At 32.7% G+C, this 26,873-nt stretch overlaps 2 protein-coding genes across 2 annotated transcripts in view; both read left to right on the forward strand.

Moving 5' to 3' along the window:
• The first annotated feature begins 4,614 nt into the window (after positions 1-4,614).
• The window catches only part of LOC133187466 (uncharacterized), a 51,375-nt gene continuing 29,116 nt past the window's right edge, over positions 4,615-26,873 (forward strand). Inside the window, exon 1 of the mRNA XM_061322855.1 lies at positions 4,615-4,729. Within this exon, the coding sequence (XP_061178839.1) occupies positions 4,682-4,729 (48 nt within the window). The 5' untranslated portion in view covers positions 4,615-4,681. The remainder of the gene's footprint in view (positions 4,730-26,873) is intronic.
• On the forward strand, positions 8,809-26,311 carry LOC133187950 (uncharacterized). The gene is made up of 11 exons (XM_061323346.1): positions 8,809-8,814; positions 9,212-9,371; positions 9,575-9,880; positions 10,160-10,241; positions 10,358-10,434; positions 13,408-13,494; positions 18,066-18,089; positions 19,515-19,580; positions 19,943-20,155; positions 24,589-24,741; positions 25,204-26,311. Exons 1-11 carry the CDS (start codon positions 8,809-8,811, stop codon positions 25,866-25,868), a joined length of 1,839 nt encoding a protein of 612 aa, XP_061179330.1. The 3' UTR covers positions 25,869-26,311.

Genomic DNA, 26,873 nt, shown 5'->3' on the forward strand with positions numbered 1-26,873 from the left:
GGAAAGGTTGTGTATAAAGTTGAAGAAAGTAAGTTTTTAAGCTGTTGATTTTGGTACAATCCGGTGATTTCAAATTTTCCAAAAGTTCCTTTGAATTTTTAAGTATCCACATCTGATTTACACCATTTCTCGAATACATTGTTGCACAGTACTCCTGAAGTTTCTCCTTCACTACTATTAATATTTTAGTGAAGAGTAAAGAAAGAAGCTTGGTTGGATTAAAGCGTGAAATTGAGTGGATGCTGCGCAGACATTGTGTTCTGGATTACTGTAAACCAACTATTATTCGTGTCATCTTTTATTCAGTTTGAAATCAATCCACGACGATTAATCCCTAACAAAAAAAAATAACTAAAGTGTTAACTTTGACACTATGAAAACTTTGATTGACTATAGTGATAACTTTGACACTTTGAATTACTATTGTTAAATATCGTTAACTATAGTAAACTATAGTTAACTATAGTATTTTTTTGTTAGACATTTTCTATAAATACAATAAATAAAAAAATAAATGCTTCGCGGCGATTAATATTCGCGAGTTAAAGTAGGTCGCGAAACTCGCGAATATTTATCACACGGGAATAAAAGTTGGTTTACAGTAACTTAGATCTTTTACTATTCAGTGTGTACATAATGGCCTAACAATTAGTATGAAAAACGTCAGTCAGCATTTGAAGTATTGATTGGATTTACTGACAAGGTCTATATTAACCATAGAACTTGCGAAAATGATGACTTTGTATCCTCGATCATCAACTTGTTGTCAATAGCTTTCCTCGTTTTAGAACTTTGCAATATGTAGAGCAAGTTCTTACGTATCGAATTAACTGAGAGACAAACCCCATATGCAGATGATAAGGGTATATTGCTACATAAGTAAGGGAAGTTGACGATTGAAAAGTTGAAGTCATCACGTTTATCATAAAGCTTAGTTGTTAGGCTACCATTAACGTATTTTTCTAGTAAAATATCTCCAAAAATGAAATAGTTGTGTCAGATTCTGTGGTATCTTTTATTTCAAGCTCATTGGGATGGATCGGGTAGACATCTGAATGGACGTAACTATTGTTAATTAACAATCATCGTCGATATATCGATTTATCGAGTTGAAAACCACAGCAAGTGTTTTCTTCTGCTAATTAAGGTATTAGACCTTGGATAAATTTTGCTTCATATGAATACAGAAATCTTCCTCTTATCTCTACATACTGAAATGAAATGATTTATGAGAAACGAATAAGTAGATGTATGCAAGCTAAAATCATTGACTGGAACAGAAATCGACAGTCTTTTTGTAAAGACTAAAACCAATCCCAGCCCTTAAGGTCCAAGCTCCATTTAAAACGAAGTGTTCCTTTATTTGAGTTCTTTCAGAACACTACTTCTACAGTTTTGGTCCAATTTCAATCAAATTTTATTCAAAAGTAGACTACCGGTATACTAATATTTTCGAGAAACGGTGGTTACTGAAATGGAAATTTCTTCAATTGTTTAAAAGTTCTACTCCTCTTACAGTTTTTGGTCTGATTAGACTTTTGACACAAGAAGACTATACTAAGATACATATATCGTTATCATAAGTGCACACTAATAGAGCTACAATCTCCTCAGAGATTTGTGGTTTTCAGCTTACATGTACCTGAGCCGAAGGCTCAGTTGAACGTTTCTGATCACATTTTGTCCGGCGTCTGTCTTGCTGTCCCTCTGTCTGTCGATCCGTCTGTCTGACAGTGAGCTTTCCACATTTTCCTCTACTTCACAAGAACCACAATGCTAATTTCCACCAAAATTGCCACAAAGTATCCTTGGGTAAGGGGAATGGAAGTTTGTTCAAATAAAGGACCATGCTTCTTCTAAGGGAGATGAATTAGTGAAAAAATGATGACATCTTTTTAAAAATCTTTTTCTCAAGAACCACTGGGCCAGAAAATATGAAACTTAGGTGGAAGCATCCTCAGAAATGTAGATTCAAATTTGTTAAAATCATGAACTTGAGGGTAGGGTGGGCCAATGGGGCGATCAAAGCTTTACTTAGGAAAACATAGGAAAAATCTTGAAAATTCTTGTCAGGAACAGCAAAGCCACGATTGGTAATATTTATATGGAAGAATCCCTAGGCAATGTAGTATATTCAAGTTTGTGCAAATCATGAATCCCGGGACCAGGACGGGGCCACAAGGGCACTCAACGTTTTACAATGTACATAAGAATATATAGCGAAAATCTTTAAAAGTCTTCTTCTCAAGAACAACAAAGCCATGATTGGTCAAATTAATATCGAAAAATCCATAGGTAGTGTAGAATCAAGTTTGTGCAGATCGTGACCCTCGGGGGTAGGGTTGGACAACAATGGGCGATCAAATTTATGCTTAAGAATGTAACGAAGAATCAATGAAAATCTTTTCTCAAGAACAACAAAGCCATGATTAGTCATATTAATATAGAAGTATACTCAGGTAATGTAGATTGAAGTTTATCAAACCATGACCCCTAGGAGTACAAAGGGGCCACACAGCTGATTAAAGTTATGCAAAGGAATAGTTAGAAAATATCGTTAAAAATCTTCTCAAGAACAGCAATCGGTCATATTACTTCAGAAGCATCCTCAGATAGTGTAGAATCAGGTTTGTTCCAATCATGTCCTCCGGCAAAATTAACAGGATTAGTTTGTTTGTTTGTATGTGTGTTGTTTAACGGCCCTCTCGAGAATTTTTCACTCATATGGAGACACCACTTGTCGGTGGAGAGCTGCAAATTTTGTCCTATACTCGGCACTTACGGCCATTGAGCAGTGAGGGATCTTTTACGTGCCAGCACCTACTGCGACACGGGACCTCGGTTTATACGGTCTCATCCGAAGGACCGATCTCCACGTCCCACAGTGGGATTCGAACCCGCGACGTAAGGATCAACTCCTTACTCCGCGACTCTAGAGCAGACGCTCTAACCACTGCGCCACGCGGGCGACCTTAACAGCATTAGAAAATAGTACATGTGTATCCAAAAGACAAAATGCTTCAAATTTTCACACAGCAAGACTCCCCCCCCCCCCCCTCTCTCACATTGGAAGGCAATTGCATTAACGAGGTAAACAATTTCACATATTAGAGAAATTGGAGGATCAGGTGAGGACTTAAAATTAAGAATACTGGAAAGACAAAATATGCATTTGTCATATCAAGACCAATTTGGAAAAAGAGAGAGGACAACCCCCAGTGTTCATAAACAAGTTTCTCCGCTACATTCGCAGATTTAAATGGTCTGAAAATATATTGAATAATGAAACATGGAGAAGAACCATCAAAACTCCCATAGCTGAGACCATCAAACTTAGAAAATGGCGTTGGATTGGTCAAATACTTTGAAGACTACAGAATAATATCACAAGGCATGCACTGGACTGGAACCCACAAGGCAAGAGAAAACTTAGGCGACCAGGAACAACTTGGAGACGAACCGTAGATGCGGAGATCTTTCCGGAAGTGAAATATGCAGCTCAAGACAGAGACAATAAAGGGCTGTTACATGTATCTAGGTCCTATGCCGCTGCAGGAACGAAGAGATGTAAGTAAGTAAGCATACTTTTTGTGGTTTTTTAAAGCTCTACTGGTCAGAGACCAGGAGAGCTTATGCATTGTAAGGTGTCTTGTGTGTCTTCCCGTTTGTCCAGCTGTATGTCTGTTTGTCCGTCTGTAAACATTTTCAAACCCTACTCTTACTATAGTTTTAGTCCAGTTTTAATAGGAAACAAATGTAAAAATCATTTGTTTTCAAACCTACATTTTTTAACCCAAACTATACACTGTCAGAAAAAATATATTTCTTGAAAAAAATATTTTAAGATATGTCAATTTGTTCACAAAATTGTACTAAATATTATTTTAAAGGTTCTTCTGATAAACAATAATTTCACAGAGATTAAACTCCCAATACCTATTTGTATTCTACACATGGATGAAAATTACTTTCCGCATTGAATACATAAAATCTGAACCGGTCGTGGGTATAAAGGTTAACGGGGCAATTTTTAGGGTTAAAAATATTTTTTAAAGTGCTTTTTAGTTTTTACGTGTTTTTTAATGCTTTTGTGAGCTTCAGAATTATTAAATGAATGTCACTGTTGTTTACAACAAGATACCAAAAACTATAGAGAAACAGTTCCATAATAATAGAGTGCTATAATTCATTTCAAGGAGTGTTTGTTATGCACGCTTTACTACTTTTGCCTAGATATAGTCGAATGAAAACTATTTATAAATCCATTTAAAGGATCTTTTACTTGTTTTACCTTGTTTTTTTTTAATCTTTACTCTGGCGTGTTTTCCATGGGTACGTGCAATGTCACTAATCTGATATAAATAGTAGTAGACGACCTGCAATGGCTCTCTTTAATGTTTACGAAACTCGAGATTTGTGAAGCGTAGTGACATTTGGATTACCCGTATTGAGACTATTTTCGTTTTAAATTTGGTAACTCATGGTAAGATGATATGGTATGGATATATTCATAATGATATATATTTCATTTTAAAATCATTGTTTATTTATTCTATTTTATATAAGCCGCTCTGTTATTTGTTAAAATCTTTTTTTTTTACATAGGCCTTTTACATCTATTTTTGGGTGGTATGAAATGACGTAAATTCTCAGGAAAGGAAAACCATGGATCAAATTGAAAATGGTTGAAAATATATTTGATTCCTTCCAGGTTGTATTCTTCATTACGGTAAGTTATTTCTGAATCTTTATTCATATGCAGATATACATGTCATGTATTTTTTCATCAATTTGCAAGTTTCAATATTTCGTTACATATTTTGAACTTTCATAAGTAAAGGTGAAATGTGTGCTGTCATTGATTTTTAATTGAATTTGTTTACATGCTGTGATCAAATTATTGTGGGAACTCTCCTGGATGTTTTTTTATGGTAAGATGTTTGTTGTCCGTCTATCTGTCCAGCTAGTATCTCTGCTCTTCTGTTTCTCTGCATATGGGTGAATTAAAACTAATGACCATACATATATTTATCAACCAGCACTAAAACTACAATCAATGGGAATAAATCAAAGATTTCATACTTAAGCTTCATTCTGATACTTTTCGAATTAAATACTGAACTAAAGAGTTGTCATTCCTGACTGAGGATCGGATATCCTTAAGAAAGTCTTTTTTTGAAGATGTAGTAATATTTTCAATTTTTTTTTTTCAAATAACATTTTACTAATAAAAATTCTAAAACATTTTTAAGCAATTGTATTCTATTGTCACTTCAGGAATTTTAACTAGAATACATGTACCGTATGATTTTAGAGGTGAAAAATATATTTTGGTTAGTTGAATTTTTTAAAACATTTTCAATTTGGTGGCCATTATTTTTGAATTCACCCATATGAAAATTTTGAAAACGCTACTCCTCCAACTTTTTTGGTTCTATTTCAATAGAACTTGCTACTAACGTAGAGTACACCAAAGTTTATAATTTCACATATCTATGTATAGCCATGGTTATTTCGATTGATTGATTGATAAATTGTTGTTTTACGTCTCGTTCGAGAATTTTTCACTCATACAGACGTCACCATATACATGTACAGGTGAATGGCTTCAGATTTATACCTCTACTCGGCACTCAGAGCCATTGAGCAGTGAGGGTTCTTTATCGTGCCAACGCCTACCGTGACACGGGGCCTCGGTTTTTAAGAGCCATTCTCTGTAATGACTTTAACTCTTATATAGGAGCTGTGGCACGCATAGTCTCAGAATCTCTCCAAACTCTCTATAATAAAAGTCTTTGACACCGTAAACTCAAATCAGGCAAAAATTGGTTGCTACGTGTCATGGTTACCATAGCAACATGTCCTAAAATTTGAAAAATGGCATTTTTCAACATGTTCAGAGTCCCACAGTTAACGTTTGCAGTAAAGCAAACAAGTGGCAAGTGACTGTTTCTGAAAGTTGAAGGCCTGATGTCTTAAATGCACGATAAACATGTTTGGTAAATCAACTATTACATACGTTACTATGGAAACAAATTATTCAAAACTGATAATTTTGTTCATTTTATTTTATAAAGTCATACAATAAGATTAAAAACAATTATGGGTTGAAATGCAAGCAAATAATAGACAAGAGATCCTTGTAACATATACCAAGGACGAAACAAGATATTTCTCATAGGTTGGCAATGGTTGCCATGGTTTTAATACCACAAGGGGATTTTAAATTTACTCTCTTAGTGTTTTAATATTATCCTATCTTTTTAAAAAGCATATTTCTATATAACTGAGGATCAATTTTTAAAGGCGTTGGTGTGACCCTAATTATCACATTTCAAAAAATTCAAATTCAACTCTTTAAATAAAGCGTTGCTATGGAAATTAGTCGAAAAAATATTCTGTTTCCTTGGATACATACCCTTGTATGTAGATTCCCAAAATTTTTATGATTGATATATATGAACAACTAACCTGACTTTCAATTTTGACTACCAACCAATTTCTAACTGGATGCAAAAAGCTGGCACATAGGATTTAATATTGATATAAAATTAACAAAATCGAACATTTTCCCTTCTTGCAGTTGGTAACGATAGCAACAGTATTGTATTTTTCAACAAACTTTATCAGTATATGACATTCAACTTTAGTTCTACCAGATAAGTTCCATTCAAGGTGATTCAAATAATATGTTTCTTGATTAAAAGGTAATTAAATTCCTAAAGCAGCAAAAAATATCACTTTAAACAACTGGATTCGTATGCATAAAAATTCTAAGAATTTTCTTAAGTATATGCTTAAATTTCTTAAGCATATTCTTAGCTGAGTAACATACTTAATTTCCGTTCCATAAAACTTCTAAGCAACATGCTTAGCGATTCTTAGCTAAGCATATCGCAATCTGCTTTAGTACATTGTTGCCATGTCAATAAAGTCACTTCCGCTTCACTTAAATGTAAACAAACACATGTCATGATGAAGAAGCAAAGAAATAATATTATGAAAAATATCATTCATATTTATTTAATGATTCACCTTCCCGTTATAACTATTTTTTTTTTTTTATATTTTGATAGATTTAATTCATCAAAATATTTTGTTTAATATCAATGAAATGTTTATATCATCATCTACTCAGACAAAGAGAGAGAGAGAGAGAAAATGAACAAACTGTGGAGGATGTAGAGAAAAAATGGCAGAATTGAGAGGGAGAGCGAATCAAATTAATTTTGAAATTGAAATTATTTTTTATAGAATTAGAGGACATGGTAAACACTTTTTCCATGATGAATTTAGATTTCGTTTCGAATATGTATATAATTTCGTGTAATATTTGGCGCTTTTTCTGAATACAAAGTCATTAAATTAAATTCTCTCTCTCTCTCTCTCTCTCTCTCTCTCTCTCTCTCTCTCTCTCTCTCACGTTACTTAATTAATCCACGATTGAGGTGTCGATTGAATGATTGTATAAATTACGTGTAATATGGGATATAAATCAAATTCTTCTGAAAATGTAAGAATAATTTAACATAACTAGACGTACATCGCACTGGTGAACTCAAAAAGGGCTTTTCTGACTACACTGCATGATTAGGTGCTCGATGTTGACAAAACTACGCAACAATCAAATGACGTCCTATTTTTAACCGTTTTGATAATAAAACGCTAGCATCTTGTAAAGTATATAAATGCCATATGACAAAGTACATACATGCAGATTGTAATTGATTTCATTGATTTAATTACCTCTTCATTTTTTTTTATTTCATTTTTTGCAGGAAAACAGTACATAAGTATATGCTTAAGGACTTAAGAATTTTTATGCATACGAACCCTGGTATGTTGTTTCCATGGTTACACTGCAAAGTAACAATTAATCTCAATTTTTCTTATGTTTTCGGTGTTGCAAGGCCCTAAGGATGTATATATATGTGCCAGTCATGAATTTTATTGTTTTTCCTCAAGATAGTAGCATTAACCCAATCTTAACAACAGATTTTGCATGGTTACACTGTGTTACCATGGCAACCATGAAAGTTATTTTTAGAATAATATTGCCAATACCTAATTACTTAAGGTCAATTATTTTCATTGTTTTTCTTTGGTTATTGATCATGTTTGATCATGTAACATCTATCATTAGTGAATATATGAGCGTTTTCAGCATTTTTCAGCATCTAAAATGTATTCCAAATGTACCCATGGTCACCACTTACTTAGAGATAAATTCTAAATAGTTTCTTTATAGCATAAGTGGCATCAAGGTGTCATGTTTTTGTGAGAATGGTTTGTTTGTTTTTCTTAGTTTTATCAAGGCTTAATAAAGATTCAAAGTAACTGAAAATCTCAAATTTTTCAACTTTTCTGGCTGTTACCATGGCAACCAAGACACATAGCAACAAAATTTTATTTGATATATGTTTCTGGTATCAAGTTGTAATAAAGGGCAAAGTTTCATCAAAATCGGTGACCGTACGTGGCAAAGAAGTTTAAGTGGTTACAGAGAATCGCTCTTAAGGTCTCATCCGAAAGACCCGCAACTTTCACTTCAAAGTGCCGAGTGCTTGGCGAAAGAACAGTTGCTACCTATCTTTCATCGAGCTAGGTCAGTGATTCGAACACACGACCTTCGGATCATGGAGCAAGCGCTCTGCCGACTAAGCTACCGTGACGGCTATTTATTTCGAAATTCCTGAAATTAACCTTTCATTTCATACTCATCCATGTTTTTCTACAGATTCAAGCTGACTGAATATTTGATTTAACCCAGCCACCTCATACAATATAAAAAAAATTTCTCAAAGCAAAATGCCGGTACTGTCATTGGTTTTACGTGTATTTTTATTTGAACGACATTCACTGTTAACATGCCCCTCACAATATACTTTGCGCGAATCTTAAAGCTTAAATTGGCAACATGCGTTGGGGAGCTTGAGACAACAGTATCCCTCAACAAGGGTTGTCTGTCAAAGAAAGTGGACTATGAAAAGCTTAAAAGAACATAAACCTGAAGTATACACTAGTTCTTAAGAGGACTAGATAATTTTTGATAGTTGTTAGCTCAAGTTCTGGATATTTCTTAGCCTTTTATTTTTAGATATTAAACTGGGGTGTTCTCTTTGGAGAGTATTAGTCCTTTGGTACGGTTTTAGTTCAAAACCTGTCACTGAGATTGCCTTTAGTTTTAACAAATCTTTTCTTGCTCTTGCAGACACTTACTTTTGTCTGGACCAAAGAACCTTGTCCGCACATTCAACTTTGGAGCGCCCGTGCTAAGTCTTTTTGTGACAACCCAGAGTGGTACCACTGCTTGGAAAACCAAGCAGGAGTTATAAAGGAAAAATGTATTGCTCCCAGAAAAATAAGAGAAGGTATGGTCTGTGTCTTTTTTTTAATAAAGAAATGTCTTCCATAGATCCATGGTGTTTTAGTGCTGTATTTCTTGAAACAAATGGGTCTACACAACACATTATTGATTTGACGATATTCTTGATAACTGAAAAATCATTATGTATATATATATATATAAAGTGTTTTGCAACCATTCCAGGTCATTATCCAGTTATATTGATAGGAGAATCAGAAATAATAGAAAGACGATGCCCTCCCTCACTCTACCAACCAAATGGACTAATGTCAAATCAGTACAAATCAGTGACATGTATGTACGAAAAAGATGTGTGTGGTGATGATGGAGAGGAAGCTTGTGATGAAGGAAGTGACGTCAGTGACCGAATGTGTCGATGTGATTTCAGAAAAGGGTACAGGGCTTATGAATATTTACTGGAAAACCCGAAAATGAAATCATGTTATCAGCCAAGGTTTAAGGAAAGAGGATGTGTTATGCTTCCATGTGAAAAGGGAAGAGAACTCAACAAAGGCGAGAATTAATAGCTAAAATATTACCGTATTTATGTTTCAATGCTTAATTCTAATTATGCGAGAAAAGTTTAGTTATTTAAAGTGTAGAATGTTTGGTATTGTAACGATAAACTGAAACAATTGATTATAGTTGTGTTCTATGAGGTTAATCAAATGAGTTTATCAAATGATTATAAGAATAATACATCTTGATTCTGATGATGTTATATGAGGTAATTCAAATGAGGTTAGGATTGGAAAAAATAACACAAGTTATATTTGGTTTAAATTATTACAGCCTATCAGTGTGTACCAGTTTGTCCTTCTGGGTACTATAGATCAGAGTCTGACTTTAACTGTGTGCCAAGACTATCAATTCCGTAAGTAAGGTCGACAGACATTTAAAATACATATGTACTAAGATATGTCCACACAAATTCTATTGTGAATTTTTTTTAACTACATGTATAACTTTTAAACTAGTAAGTTTATTTAGAAATCCAAGCACAACAACAGAAACACCGAGCAAGAGTTCGACAATCAATAAACAGATTGAGGAACCTGCAATGACAGGTATTTTGCTGACTATTGGTAACTTACATTGAATTTACAGTATTGTTTTTTTTTATATTATTATACTAGTAATTACATGATTTCTGCTTTTTTTTCTTTTTAACCAAACTCCTATCTCCCAATTTTGGTGTGCCTTTATAGCTTAATGTTATTTTTCAAATCAAACAACCATTCTGAGAGTATTGCATTACCAATACTAGTCCCCTACCGGGAAATGTAATCTAGTTCCCGTTAAAAATTGAAAATGCCATAATTCCGTCAAAAATCAATGAAGCGCAACGAATTGCAAACTTAGTCTATAACTCATCAAGGTAAAGTCACATACCAAAAATCAGCACAATATCTGCAAGTGATTAGAAAAAAATTGCGAAAAACCCTGAAAAATTTAAAAGGCCGATATTCTGTCAAAAATCATTGAAGCGGAACGAAATACAAACTTGATCTGTTACCAGGGATGGGGTAATTGATAAAAGTAATTGTAATTGAGTGTAATTAATTACATTTTTCAAAGTAATCGGAAGTAATTTGTAATTGACCATTTTTTCAATTACTTGTAATTGAATATACATGTAATTAACTACAATGAACAAAATACCCTGTAATTTCAATTACTTTTCAATTACATTTCAATTACTTTTCAATTATATTTCAATCACTTTACATAATACATATTATGTGTATTTAATAGGAAAATATTTCCAACACAGTCACATATTACAATTATTTTAATTTATTCAAAGAAGCCCATCTTTTTTTTTTAATTTAAACTCTTTTATATCTCAATAAATGAATTTGATATATTGGCTTGTTTATAAAAATATTAGTTTGTTTAATGATTATAATGCACATAAAGAATTAATACTAGTCAGTAGTTTAATGTTTATCAAAAATTTTGTTCTACCTCTTCATTGGTATAGACATGAAACATTTCAATTTTTTGTTGTTTGATTATCAAAAAAGAATAGAAAATATTTAAATGTGTCATTAAGACCTGCCTTGTTGCCCTTCAACTCCCAGCTGTAAATTGCTATCAAAACAACCCTCCAAAATTTTATATAAATTTATACCAAGCTTTGTTTAAATTCAAAATTATGACCATTAGAAGTGATTTATTAAATACTATGAAGAATGTTCTTCTATTTATATACATGTACTTCAAAAAAGAAATACATATTGAATCACTATTTTAAATTTAAACAGATCTTACATATACATGTATGCATTTGGCATCTGAAATAGTTATTACATAATACAAGTATTATTGGTCAACATTTGAAACTAAAGGTGTTTAGCTTGCCTACCTGTAGCTGAAATATTTTTTTAGTATTTTATGGTTGATTCATACAGTCTTGAAAATTTGCTTTTAATCAAATTTCATAAAGACAGTCAATTAATTGATAAATGTACATGTAGGACTAGGTCTTATGTTGATGAAATACACAAACATGACAGGCACCTGATATTATTTATTTTAAATATTCCCATCACAGTGTACCTTAAATTTACATGTATTTGTTCTTCAAGATTTTTGAAAATGAAACAAAAGTAATTGAAATGTATTTAATTACATTCTTCAAAGTAATTGAGAGTAATTAATTACATTTGTAAAAATCAATGTAATTCCTAAGTGAAGAAATATTAATATAGAAAGCTAAAAGACATTCACTTTTTACAAGGATACCCACTTCCGCCCCAGCCCGGGGTTGAACTCTCGACCTACGGGAATCTGTCTCCTAGCAGTACAGAAACAGCGCGCTAGACCGCTCGGCTATCTAGGCAAGTCACTTCCATTCTCAATGACCGTGTAGTGTAGGAGAGCGCGCGCGAGAAGTTTCATCGGCATCGAAAGCAAGTTTTTTGACTTGTCTAGATAGCCGAGCGGTCTAGCGCGCTGTTCCTGTACTGCTAGGAGACAGATTCCGTAGGTCGAGAGTTCAACCCCAGGCTGGAGCGGAAGTGGGTATCCTTGTAAAAAGTGAATTTCTTTGTGCTTTCTATATTAATTTTTCTTCACTTAGGGCAGTTATGTTAGTTTAAGAGTTGTAAAATGTGCTTTATAAAAAAAAATTAATTTCATTACAACGCGTATTGGTAACGATCCTCTAATAAAACTTATGTCCAAATAACTGTATTTAACTTCCATTCTCAATGACCGTGTAGTGTAGGACAGCGCCGCGAGAATTGCATCGGCATCGAAATTAAGTTTTTTGACTTGCCTAGATAGCCGAGCGGTCCTGTACTGCTAGGAAACAGATTCCGTAGGTCGAGAGTTCAATCCGGGCTGGAGCGGAAGTGGGTATCCTTGTAAAAAGTGAATTTCTTTGTGCTTTCTATATATATATATATATATATATATAGGACAAAGAAAAAAGTTATGAAGTCATAAAAAGAAAGGAAATAGAGAAACAAAAAACAAAAAAACTAGCACTGCAACTAAACTACCAAACAACATTTACATATTTACGATGTTACATGTTTAATTTGAAAGTTTATAATCAATTATTAAGTAAAAAGTATCTATTTAATAGATCCGAGACATAGGATATACAGTTTTGTCGGTTTTTCTAGGTTTTATACAGAAGGGAGCTAATCAAAGAGATAGACTCCTATTAATTTTGTTATCAATTTTGTCAGTATTTAAGTCTATATATCTCTCTGAATCCTTTTAAAAATATAAATAATATAAATAATTTTAAAGCATACACTAATATATTGATTCATGTCACCTTTCGTACGTACGTTATTTTATTCTAGACATTACTGTATTAAGTATATTTTCTCACTTTCCATTGTCAGCCCTTAGCGGGGCCCTCCCTTTTTAAAAATTAAATGAATTGTTATCTTTCAAAAATATGTTGAATATCTTCCTTGTTGATTTTCTTTATTAATGAACTGCAAACATTGCAAATTCTTCAGCGAAATTCATCAAGCTCTCTCGAACTGGTCATACGTACAGTATCTTTTCCTTTACAGATCAAGATACTGATGACAACACTGCTACTTATGTTGCTATTGCTGTTACCACCACCAGTACGTTAATGATTTTGATGTTCTTGGGAAGTAAGTATTCAGTTACTTCATACATAATTGTTTTCATTAGTTAAGACATTTTATCTCATACGTGTGGTGGATACTAACCTTAAGATTAACCTATGCTTTATCCATGGGTATGCTTTATCAATAGCACTTCCGGTTTTGACACAACCCCTCGCTTCAAAATGTAAATTCATCGAAACTGTCTATTTGTGAAAAAAATTGCGTTATCAAAAAATACTACTAATAAAAAAAAATGTTCGCTTAAAGCATGAAGACTCGTTTTACCTCAATGGATTGTCTTTTTACTGGCAACTGCGATAACGGATGTTACCCCCTCCCCATCCCACCCCACCCGGAAAAACGTTAGGCCTAGCAGTAAAATTGGTGCAAGATTCATTTGATCATACAGAAAATTTTAGTCACTTTCAACAAGCTTTCTTACATTAGACAATATAACTTACCCTAGATCTACAACTGGGCCTAGCCTATAGCACCGTACACAGAATGATCATGATGTTGAACAGCTCAGAGGAGGAATCAACGGTTCTTTGGTCCTTACACAACAGTGTACAACTTCCAGTCAAAAGTTTGTATCAAAATAAATTTCCCAACAGATTGTCACATTCCTTTTAAAAGACACTGCAAATATCATTCCAAGATTTCATATTTTGTATCTTTCGGCGTGTTATGATCAACGTCAACAGTGCAACGTCATCAATTTACGCGTCATCGGTTTGGGTAGAATAAATATGTGGAGATAACGAACAGTATTCCAGCTCAAAAGTCCATTAAACATTACAAAATAGGAGCAGAGCAAACACGGACCTCTAAGACATCAGAGGTGGGATCAGGTGCCATGCAGGAGTGACCATCCCCTGCCGACCGGTCACACCCGCCGTGTGCTCCTTGTCATGATCGGGGAAAATAACAGAAAAATCCGTCGACAATTCAGTGTGTAAATAATGGCCTAACAATTAGTATGAAAAAAGTCAGTCAGCATTTGACTTAATGATAGTTTGTATTTGCTGACTAGGTCATTGTATCTACCATAGAACTTACGAAATAATGACTGCTGATGTTCTTGTTTCATCAACTTGTTTGTTAATAACTTACCTCGTTTTAGAAATTGTTCATACGTAGAGCATGCTCTTGCGAATCGAATCAATTGAGAGATATAAACTCAGTATGCAGGTGATAAGGGTATATTGCTGCATAGGTAAGGGAAGTTGACGATTGAAAAGTTAAAGTCATCACGTTTATCATAAAGCTTTGTTGTTAGATTACCAATAACGTCTTTTTCTATGAATGGAAATAACCATTGTTAATTGACAATACGTCGTCGATATATCTAAATGTTGAGTTGAAGGCCACACAGGCGCGGATCCAGGATTTGAAGTTAGGGGGGGGGCGCAAGAAGTAGGCAGGGGGTCTGGGGGCCGCCATGAGGCCCCCAGTGGGTCCAGGGGGCGAAGCCCCCAGAAGCTCCTGGATTCTAGAGATTTTGAAGGGTAAAAATGAGGTCTACCAAGAAGACATTTTTACATTTTCTCGACGAAACTATGATTTACGCTAACTTTGACAATTTTAGGGGGGGCGCGCGCCGGGTGCGCCCCCCCTTAAATCCGCCACTGCCACATCAAGTGTTTTCTTCTTTTCTCGTAAAAGATTTTGAACAAATTCTGCTTTATATGAATACAAAAATAGGTCTGCTAATAACGGGGCGCAATTCAACAGTTTCACAGGGGTTATATCAAAGTTTTTGTTAAAAACGAAAATCTTATGAGATAAATAGAACATCTATGATTGTGTGATTTGATATTTGGTTTATCCAACTCGTTGAAATGGTGTATATTCGCTCGGCAAGCCTGGCGAATATACACCATTTCAACACGTTGGATAAACCAAATATCAAATCACACAGTATATCGCCAAACCCCCCCCTAACTCCGTCACTTTCGGGAAACTCCGCGCTGTTTGTAAACGCTTGCGATTGCGACGTCATTTTTTACATGCTGAAAATCTACAATCAAATGCCGAGATACTTTAACAGTCAAGTTCAAGAATGTCTCAAAAATAAATAACAATTACACATGATCTATTGTATCTATCATATTTTATGTGAAATCAGTAAGTACTATTTCCTTTATGCGCTATTCCATGGATACCTCCGACATGTGCGTCGATATGGTCATTTTACATGTCAGTCATATTTATGAAGGTCCTTGCCAAAGGGTTAATATGACATACCATATTGAATACGGTTGAAAATATTTAATTTTTCGTCTCAATTTCCCCTAATATGCTACACGTAGCGTGACGTTATTACATATAAAATACGTTATATTAACGTTATTTTTTCTGTTGTTGATACTTTTCCTAAAATACAATTTAATACTATTTGAAATCGTCAAAACTAATTTTCTATGTTTACAAGCTTAAGATGAAGGGAGAAAAAACTAAACTGGAAAAAAAATAATACGTTGACATATTGTAGAGGGCCCTAGTGACGGAGTTAGGGTTCACTGAACGTAAAGTAGATGGATGTGATACGCGTTCCATTTATAGTAGTTTTGTATGAGCCCAACTGCTGAATTTTTTGAAATAGTTCTGAAAACAATGTTTTTAAATTCATTGTTAAGTGTAGCAAACAAGAAACAGATCAAAAAAATAATTCAGAGAGTAACCTGACGTGTTTTCCGCTGATGGTGACGGAGTTTGGGTAGAAGGGAATAGATATCCTCTATAAATCTTGACCATAGATAGCAGATAATTTCAAACTATTATGTTCATTCATAATGTAATGGCGATGGAAAAGAAATTATACCGTCTGTTATTTGAAAATAATGATATCTTTTACCAATAAACAATTTTCAATTGCTATTTAATACATATAAATGACTAATCTCATTAGCAATTGAAGATTGTTAATGAGTGGACTACAATATGTTTCTTTTAAGATTGAAGTATTTATATTTGATTTCTTACTATTTTGATTTCTTTTTTTAAGTTAAAAGTCGATTGCCTTGTGAATTCAATAAGAAGATTAGCATATTTGGCGTGTGATCTGCAGGAATCACGTGTACGAAACATTTAAAGTGACGCTTCATATAAATAATAAACACCTATACTATAAAAGGGTTTAGTTAAAAGCAATTACAAAGTAAATGTGTATATTGAAGTTTCAGCAGGTTGGAAGAATTGCTTTTGGTCTCGGTTCAATGAACCAAAATTTATGTATTTCAAAATTTTAATAAATCATTTCATAAAATTAAGCTGGAAAAAGAATGGATTATTTGCATACAAAATTCGTGTAATTAACCTCCATGCGATGATCGAACCAAGAAGATTTCGATTCCAATGCACTGGACGGGTAACGCATACTATACAGAGCTATCATTGCTACATACACAATGTGGATTTTAAGACGACAATGAAGCCCCGCATTTACACACAATGGAATGTTTTGGTGGTTCATTTTTCATTTTCAGTTCATTTTTAGGATCTTTGGGTTTCTCTCCATTTTTTTTTTTTTTTTTTTTTTTTTTTTTTTTTTTACTAATGTTTGATCGTTTCTTTGAATTAAAATACACGCAAATAACGTTTCAAAATCATGGAGAGATTACCCAGAGAGCAATATTTTAGAAAAACGTGTTTAAAAATGACTTATCTGGCCAATTTTCAAGTTGTTTTTTAACAAATAAAAACAATATCGTTAAAATATTTCCATTTCTAATTTTGTAGGAACCCGATAAATCAAAAGAATGCTTAAAATTTCATGTGACAGATCAATGACATTTTCACTTTTCAAGTGCGCGCACCTCATTCCTGCCGAATGGTAGTCAAATGCGCACTTATTCTTCAAATTTTTAATACAAACATATAATGCTGTATGGATGAAATCTATTACTTGGGTTCTGAGGTCTGCCTGAAAATTTATTAAGGATTTAAAGATCATTTAGTAATCTGGCAGATGGTGATTGTAAAAGTTGGTCAATGGAATAATATTATGGATGAGGTTTTCCCTAGTAAAAAAATTACTATAATTACATGTAGCTATTGTTAACTTTAGTAGGTACTTTGATTTACTTCCAAACTTTACTGTAGATTTTTTTTGAGATGTCAAATCTTAAAATCTCTTTAATTCGATAACAGTGATGTAAAATTTGGAAATAATATTTGAAAATACAAGTAATTATTCCATTTAATATCACAAATGTACATGAATGGATTGGAGAACATCAAATATAGCAATCCATTGTAAAAAAAAAATGGATTAATATAGTAAAAACTTTGATATACTGTAAAAAAAAAACTTTGAAACATAGAAAACTATACTTATAACACTTAATTTTTTTTTTTTTTTTTTTTTTTTTTTTTTTTTTTTTTTTTTTTTTTTTTTTGGTTGGTTGGTTGGTTGGTTTTTTGGGTTTTTTATTTAAGCATAAATAATTGAATGAATGAAAGCAAGAGCTTTAATTTTCATCTAGTGTATTGTTACATGGAGCTGTTAGACACTTTTTCATACAAGGCGCTCTTTGAAATGTTCCTATATTAAACAATCATAAATTTCAGTGTAAAACTTTTCTTCTTTTCAGTTTATTGTTACTGGAAAAGAAAATGTGAGTATTTTTTTCTTCTCTCTAAAGTCAATAATTGCAAAATATTTTGCACTAGTCATTCCATTAAAAAAGGTTTACTTAGGTAGTATGTTCATATATATATATATATATATATATATATATATATATATATATATATATATATATATGATACAAGCAGATATGAGGGTTGTCCTATAATTCCGTACACAAGTGTAGTTTTGTAGGAACGCGGCGTCATAAATTAATGAAAATTTGTACATAGATTAATCCATCAATTACTAATAAATTTACGGACAAACAATGAGTAATTACAAAGATTTACCCCAGGAACCCAAAAGTACAATTCAAATTCGGTATATAATATTTAAAACCTTACCAAAAAATATTTACCACTAATAATTTTGGGAATAGAAATAAAAATTCTTAAAATTGTATTATCAAATACCTTTCCTCAAGTTTTGGTGTTTTTGCTCTCACGAATATGAATTTTATTAAGTTATATATCCACGTGCACCGGTTTGAAATCTGGCCCCAAGACCATAAATTGAGAACAAACTTAAATCAAAATTTCAAATCGATATAACTTTCAAAATAATTATGATTATAAATTAAAATTTTCTTCATATGTTTGAATTGAAGAGCTATGCACAATTGTAAAGTTTTAAGCTAATACGTTAAATGGAACTTAAGATATTAAAAATCATATTTTTGACTTAAGTCTGTTCTCAGATTATGGTCTTGGGCCCTGACTTGTTGAAAAATGACGGCTGCGTTGAAATAGGCGGTGCACTGGACTGTGATCAAATGTTTTGATCCTGGATTCACTCCTACAGAAATGCATGTCATAAATGTTTGGTACTAATAGAAGTGTTAATTTTCTAATCCTTAGTATGTTAAATGACTAAAACGATTTTTTTAAGTATATGAAGAAGAGAAACTAAAAAAAAAAGACTGGCCGAAAAAACGGACAAGAGCGACACTGCGCAACTCCAATAAAGAAAACAGACGAAAAATCCTTAGAAACATTGGTTTTTCAAAATATTATTTTATACATGTGCAGTGTATATGCACATACTTTGTTCATATATTTTAATGTTTCATAATATCATAATGATTAAGAAATTCTACATTTATATCTATAATCTCTATGATTAATTAAAGAATTTGTTTCTTGTAATTACTGTAGAATACCCCCCCCCCCCCCCCAATAATCTAAACCGTAGACAGTAATTTTTTGAGGTCGGAGATTGCTCTAATTGTTTTCAAGTAATCATGTTAAAACTTCGTAAATTATCTGCAAACAGCACACTTTATCCACCCAGAAAATTTTATAAAGTAACAACAATTTCTGTAAAAAATATGATCTCTGCCTAAGAGATTTTGGGAAAATCCTTGTATTTGTTGGTTATTGGTAAATACACTCACATTCATTAATATTTTTAGATTACAAAGAAACAGGATTTGATAAGAATCGCAAGCCTAGTGTCACTTCTTTAATATCTTTAGAAGGTATGTATATGTAACATGTATATCAGTATGTATATTTGTATCGTAATTTACTTTAGTGTTATAAAAGATGTGTTAGTTTTTTGTGGGTTTTTTTTTTACAAGTATACTTGTTAAATATGTGTACTATATACTAGAAAGTTTTTTAAGCCTACAATAAATAACAGATATTAAGAGAAATTCAGCAGAAAGAGATAAAATCTTTTCTATAACGAGCAGAGGTACACAAACACTGAAACCTCTTTTCCATGTTTACTACGCTAGTACAGTTCACACTTTACAGGAATTTTTTTTTTATCAATGTCTTTTAAAATTTTTTTTTTTTATAAATGACATTAGCTGTTAAATTTCTCCAACTACTTTAGTTGATGGAGGGGATGGAGGAGAAAATCTCCATAAACCCATTGGTGACAGTTTTCCATACAGTGAAATTGATGTTATCTCTGAACATAATGTGAAGGAGAGCATTGGTTGCATAAAAGTTGAGCCACACTCGGGGGGTAAAGGAAATGGAACTGGGTTTAGAGTTGGAGAAAAATATGTCATGACTGCGTACCACGTTGTGCAGGATGTATATGGTAACACATGCTTAATTTTAAATTTCTGGCTTAGGTTTATGTGTACTTGTTAATTTCCATCTTGTACTTAAAAAGTTTAGAACGTTGGCAATGTCTCAAAAATTCTTTAGCCAATTTTTATGAATTTTGTAACAGGGTATATTTGGGCCAAGAGCTTTCATGTATACTAATGATGCGGACCTTAAACAAAGGGAAAGAACCAGGGTAATATAAAAAGTGGTGGTTTCTAAAAATCTTCTCGAGATCAATTTATAATCAACTTACACATAAGAATGAGAATTTATTGTAGATTCAAAATTGTTCAAGTAATTATCTAGGGCAAAGTGCTGAGACTCTAGGTCACCTCAGATTTGACTTAAAATTATATTTTATTAAAACTGATATTTTGCCCTCTTTGAGGACCAGGATCATCAAATCTTATCAGTTGATGAACCTAAGGGCCTTGGCTTACGTTGATCTAAAGCAAATCACGATGACCTACTTTTTAAACTTTGCAGTAATTCATTTTCAAATTAATGTTGATGAAGCTAAGAATCATCAGAACTTGTCAGTTGATGCATTTTGGGGCAATGGAGAGTGTAAAGTAAACATTACATGTAGGTCACCATGATCTACCTTCAAAGTTTTATGGCTATTCATTTTCAAAACATTTTAGTTAAATATTATGGATAAAAGAGGTTTAGAATCATCAAACTTGTTCAATTGATGCATCTTAGGGCTTCCGGATGTGTTACTTAAAAGTACGACACAACCTTGGTATTTAATGCATCTAAGATGTGCCAACTAAAACATAGGTCACGGTGATCTACTTTCTGATATTCATGACTTATCTTTAAACCTTTATACATGTATTTTGAAGAGTATGACCTTTAAGGTTTCCAAACCTAAACAGTTAATGCATTTTGAAGCCCTAGAATGTGTAATTTAAAAGTAAGTCACAGTGACCTATTTTTGACTATATTTTGTCAAAGCTTACTGCATGTAGCTGTAATTCTAGGAGGTTTAGGATCATCAAACCTTGTCTGTTGATGCACCTTGGCGCCTTGAGATCTATTAACTGAACAGTAAGTCTCGGTACTCATTTTGGGGATCGTCTTCAGCCAATCACAGTTGATTCCATATGAGGCATCCGGCGGATTTAACTAGCTGCGTACACATTACACCCTGCACTACTTTGTTTACCATGCACTGACATCTTCATCCAAATCTTTTATAATATATTAGGTACTAATGAGCATTGTTTTGATGCATTTACCTTAAGATGCAAACGTTTATACAGTTACATTTTGAATTTTCTTCACGTGTGTTATAATTTTATTCGTAAGTACAGTTCCCTTAAGGGTGAAGTTTATTCGTTCATCAGTACTTATGTGTAGGTCACTGTGTATTACTCTCTGAATTTCACAACTTGTCATTGTAAAATTCTTAAATATACATTTTAAAAACTATGGCATTTTTGGCCACCGATGACCGAATGGTTAATGTTTCGCTTTGTGAATTCAAAACTAGGTCACTCAGGTCACCTTTCTGGTTTCGTCCGTCGTTCGTCGGTCGTATACTTTGAACATTTTCAGCTTTTTCTATAGAAACTGCTGAACCAATTTTAACCAATTTTGATATAAAGTATCCATGGATTAATAGAAACATAAGTTCTGAATTTCATGGTCTCTGTCTCCATGTGACCTGAGGGGTGCGCCAAAACCATAACAATTAATGTAATCTTCAAAAACCTTCCTCAAACATGGACATCAAGTTGTCGAACTGTTGGCATGATTATTACGAGCATTAAGCCCTCTATCAAAATCTTGAAATTTATGGCCCAAGGGCCAGGGATTCTAGTGTTAGGATGGGTTTCTATTGGTCACATAATGAAATGAGTAATTTCTATTTAAAAAGTCTTGGTTCTCTTCTCCTGGGTACTAAGCAGACAAACGAAGTGAATCACTGAATGGTTATAATGAGCAATGGTGCTTCTATCTAAATTGTGAAATTCACGGCCCTCGATCATTGGTTTTGGTGTTGTAACGAAAATGCGGTGTTTTTTTTTAAATCTTCTTTTCTGCTCTGGTGTTCTAAGCAGAAAAACTAAACGCAAAATTTTACTAAGCAAGGGTGCGTCTACATAACTTGTGAAAATCATGGCCCTGGGTCAGGTACTCTGATGTAAAAAAAAATATTCTCTGCTTTTTGGCATCTAGCCAGCAAATCAAGTAAATATTTCTAATGAGCAAAGGTGGGTGATTTAATGTCAATAAATTATTGAATAAAAGAATTATACAGAAAAATTAAGTATAATACAAAAAGTACTCTTAGAGTTTTTAGTGACCAAGAAGATTTTGTAAAAAAAAAAAAAAAAAAAAAAAAAAAAAAAAAAAAAAAAAATAGAAAAAAAAAATTAACAATAATAAATAAATAAACATAATGTGAAATGCTTTATATTTAAATTTACTTTAAGTATCAGTTAAAGAGTAGAAATTAATCAAAAGGTTCCTGCTGGGTTTCAGTCTGATTACACTAGTTTCATGCTGAAGCACTATAGTTCTTATTAAGATTGGTGACAAATTAGAGTGTAGTTAGCACTGGCATATGTAGGCATGAATTTAAAAATACATTCAGACTGTTGCAGATTATCAGAAAAACTATTTTGATGATCCTTGGTCGCCCTATTTCTCTTGTTTGTGAGACACATATCTACCTCTTTCAGTTTATTTTTGCTTTATTAATTGTTTTATGATAATCAAATCGCCATTCTACGGATCCTTTACAGGGTTATAGATTACTCAGGTGACTTGGTTTTTATGCGTTTTTGTTTTTGTTTTTATGGTGATTCTTATGGTAAGATTTCTTCTTTCTGTCATTTATTGCAATTGTTATAACCCTGCTTTAAAAGTGGGGATATAGGATGGGTGTGTCCATCCATGTGTCCTCCTGTACGACCTTCCATACGTCCGTAGCACTTGGGGATACCCATCTTTTATCAGCAACCCCTCCTGTACCACTGAATAAAATTTAATGTGACTTTTACAGAATCTTTATCATATAGTGTCATTATGTACTTTTTTTTTATTTGATAAATATTAATTTTAGGGTTTCCCATAGCAAAAACATGGGCACTGCCATTCTTTCTCTAACATTAGGGGTACCCACCCCTGTACTACTGAATAAACTATTTAAAAATCTTTATAATATAGTAACATTAGTGCCTCCTATTTTTCCTTTTGATTGGACAGACATATGTGGTTTCCAATAGCAAAACATGAGCACCACCATTCGTTCTATAACTTTGGGAGTACCCATCTCTTATCCGCAACTCTTTCTATACCATTGAATAAAAATTAATGAGTCTTTCAGAAAATCCTAGTTACATCATGACATTGTGCCCCTCCTATTTTATGTTCTTATCCATTACATATTTAGGGTAGCTAAAGCATAAAAGGACATTATCATTATGGGAGAGTGGGTACTCATTTTGTGAGCTCATCGCTCAAAGTCCCATTTCGCCTTAACTGTGAAATTTAGTATTCCCATTTCGCCTTAGTAAGCTCTGAGGTGAATTAAGGCGAAATGGGAACCTGTATAAACATCTCATTTAGTCTAAATATTGTTTGTGTAACAATTATGAATCTTACATTAAGGTATTAGTAATTTTTTGAAACTCTTGTGGTGGTAGAGTTGACATAAAGATTATAAAGTTTTATTTTAAATACTATTTATTATCATTTTATATTTATTTATTTTTACATATGTTAAGAGTGATAAACAATGATATATACATTTTACAATGAAAATCAAGGAGCATATTGTTAAAGAGAACATTATTGGAAATCATTATTTTTATAAAATATATAAGAAATGATTCATTATTATTTCATTCACAGTATTCATAAATTAGTTCCCATTTTAAGTTGAATCTCCTTTTTTATTTTCAAATGTACAATGACTAAAGAATCATTTTAAATCCAAAATACTGTGTAATTAACTAATCATTATGAAAACACCTCATCAATTTTCATGGTTTGTTTTTACAATACTATTATAAAGAAATTTCCAGTTTGCCCTGGTACTTTTTTTACCTTTTTCTTACCTATATTTCACAGTTAAGGAGAAATGGGAACACACCAATACATACATATATATATATATATATATATATATATATATATATATATATATATATATATATATATATATATATATATATATATATACATGTATATATATATATATATATATATATATATATATATATATATATATATATATATATATATAAAATCTCTCAGTACAACCTTCATTTACTATAAGTACAATCTTTTTTTTCTCTGTCTTAATATGTATTATATGCTTATTTGATTATATATATGTTTTAAAACATCTTTTATGAAATCAATGAATAAAAAATAAATTAATATTTAAACATGCATATGATTCAGAAAACTTTTGGAAGGAGCTACATAAAAGATTGAAAGATGGGGATCACGAATGTAAGAAACTTTCAAAGCAGTTTGGTAATCGGAAATCTACGCCGGAGGATGGGGAATGGAGTCTGACAAATTTTATAGAGTCTCTTGACACTGGCACACAAAGTAAGCTTTGTTATGTAGAATGTAGCTACATTCATTTTTCTTGATTTTGAACATTTGTTTTAACTATTTAATACAAAAGGGTTTGAAACATTTTTTGAATCTAAGTTCTTTCCATCCCTCTTTTAAATTTTTTTCGTTACCATCTTTAAAATTTGTTTGGTTGTCCACTCCCGACCGACTGATTGAAAATATTTTTTAACGTCCAGGAAACAATATTTTTTTTACACTTCGAAACAGGCCTGTAGCGACGGTTTCAACAGGTGGGGGGGGGGGGGGGAGGGGGGGGCAACTTCCAAAGAAATTTGACAAGCTCAAATCCATGTAGAAAGTGGTATATAGTAATGTTCTGATCAACAGATTTACAATTATATTTTGTTTATTTTGCTTAATCTGATACTTAGTAGTACATTTTTTTCAGTTTTGTTGAGAACAGTTGATCATATAAAAATCTTTCCATTTTAGTGAATTTGAAAGATATTGGAATAGAAATGGTGACACACAGCTGTTGTATAACGTTCGGATGTGTTGGGGAGAAAAAAGGAGAGTCTTTTACGTTTAGTTATGACGCACCTTTTATTTCGACAAAACATGATGTTGCAATCCTGGAACTCACCACAAAACCTGGTCACCAGTTCCCAGCTCAACTTAACTTTGCCAACTTCAATACACCCGCGAATCGCTTACATGTTGTAGGTCACCCAGGAGGTGGAGAATTAATATTTGATCCGTCATGTAGCGTAATATCTGATCAAATCAAACTCGAAAGAACCAAAGAGGAAGCAATAAAACATTTTATCTTCCTTGGAAAGACAAGATCACAAGTTGAAAAAGAGTATAAGGAATGTAAACTTTCATCAAATCATATCCTCTTTCATTGTTCAAAGAGTACTGCCCATGGTGCTTCAGGGTCACCTTTAATTCGAATTGCAAATGGAAATCGAAAGCCCGAGGTAATCGGTGTGCTTTTAAAGGGATATCCAAAGATGTACTACAACGATTTTCTAAACAACGAAAAAGCTATCGAACACCCAGAGTTATTGATAGAGTCAGGAATAACTGTGGAAATGTTGAAGTCTTTGTTAAAACCACATGAATTATCTAAACTTGCTCAAGATATTTTCAGTTAATTTGATGTAAAAAGTTGATGCGCCGTAGAAATGTATAAAGGGTAATTTCTTCTTCACGAAACTTTTGCCATTTGTAGCCTCAAATCTTACACGTCTTTGATGTCATGTAAATGTCATGTAAATAAATGTATTTTGATTTCTTGTTCGCGACAAATAGATGATGCATATTGAAGATTTATCATTGTAAATTCATATTCTTTTAAATTCAGATACTTAAATTTCAAATCTATCATATTTTAAGCTTTAACAAAGGTTACTCTGTGCAATATATCCGACAAACATGGTGTGAGACTAATTCATTAAATTGCTTTGGATTACTTGTAAAAGCATTTATGTCCTATTTTTCCTCTTAGGTCTAGAACATAAAATGAATAAGTGAAAAGGCCAGATACATGTACATGTCATGTTTTATTTAAATGAAAATAAATAGCAAATCATTAATATTCAACATTCTTTGAACACAAACTGCCGAGATTGTCATCAATAACACATTTTTTTCAAGGTGGGCATATTTTGATCTTATTTTTTTATATGGAATTGAAAACAAAAAACTACATGTAGTATGTAATATTTTTTATTTTCCCTAAAGATTTTCTCTTACCCGCATCTCACTTATACCTCTGAATGAAATTACACTGTGTAAATGAGATTTTAACACAATTCTGTCATGATTGTGCACCTCCTAATTTATGTTCTAATCTGACAGATATGTTGGGTTCCAGTAAAAACTGGACCTAGCCATTATATTCATACGAGAGCGGGGGTTGTGAGCTCAATGCTCAAGTACTTTAAGGTTTTTCTATTACTGTCAACAGAAAAATAAATGAAAATTTAAATGTTATGGTCTACCCTTCAACTACCGTGAGCTGACAATAGAAGAAAAAATCATCTCAACCCCAAGGTACAAGTTTCGAAGAGTGCATGTATGCAAATTTAGGGGAAAACGTTAAGAACTTAGAAACATGACTGGGTCCATTTGGGAGAAAATATTACTTTGATCATGGA

This window comes from Saccostrea echinata, unplaced genomic scaffold (genome assembly GCF_033153115.1).
Source record: "Saccostrea echinata isolate AGI-Se365-2 ecotype Australia unplaced genomic scaffold, CSIRO_AGI_Sech_v1 ptg000015l, whole genome shotgun sequence".
Classification (NCBI taxonomy): Eukaryota; Metazoa; Mollusca; class Bivalvia; order Ostreida; family Ostreidae; genus Saccostrea; species Saccostrea echinata.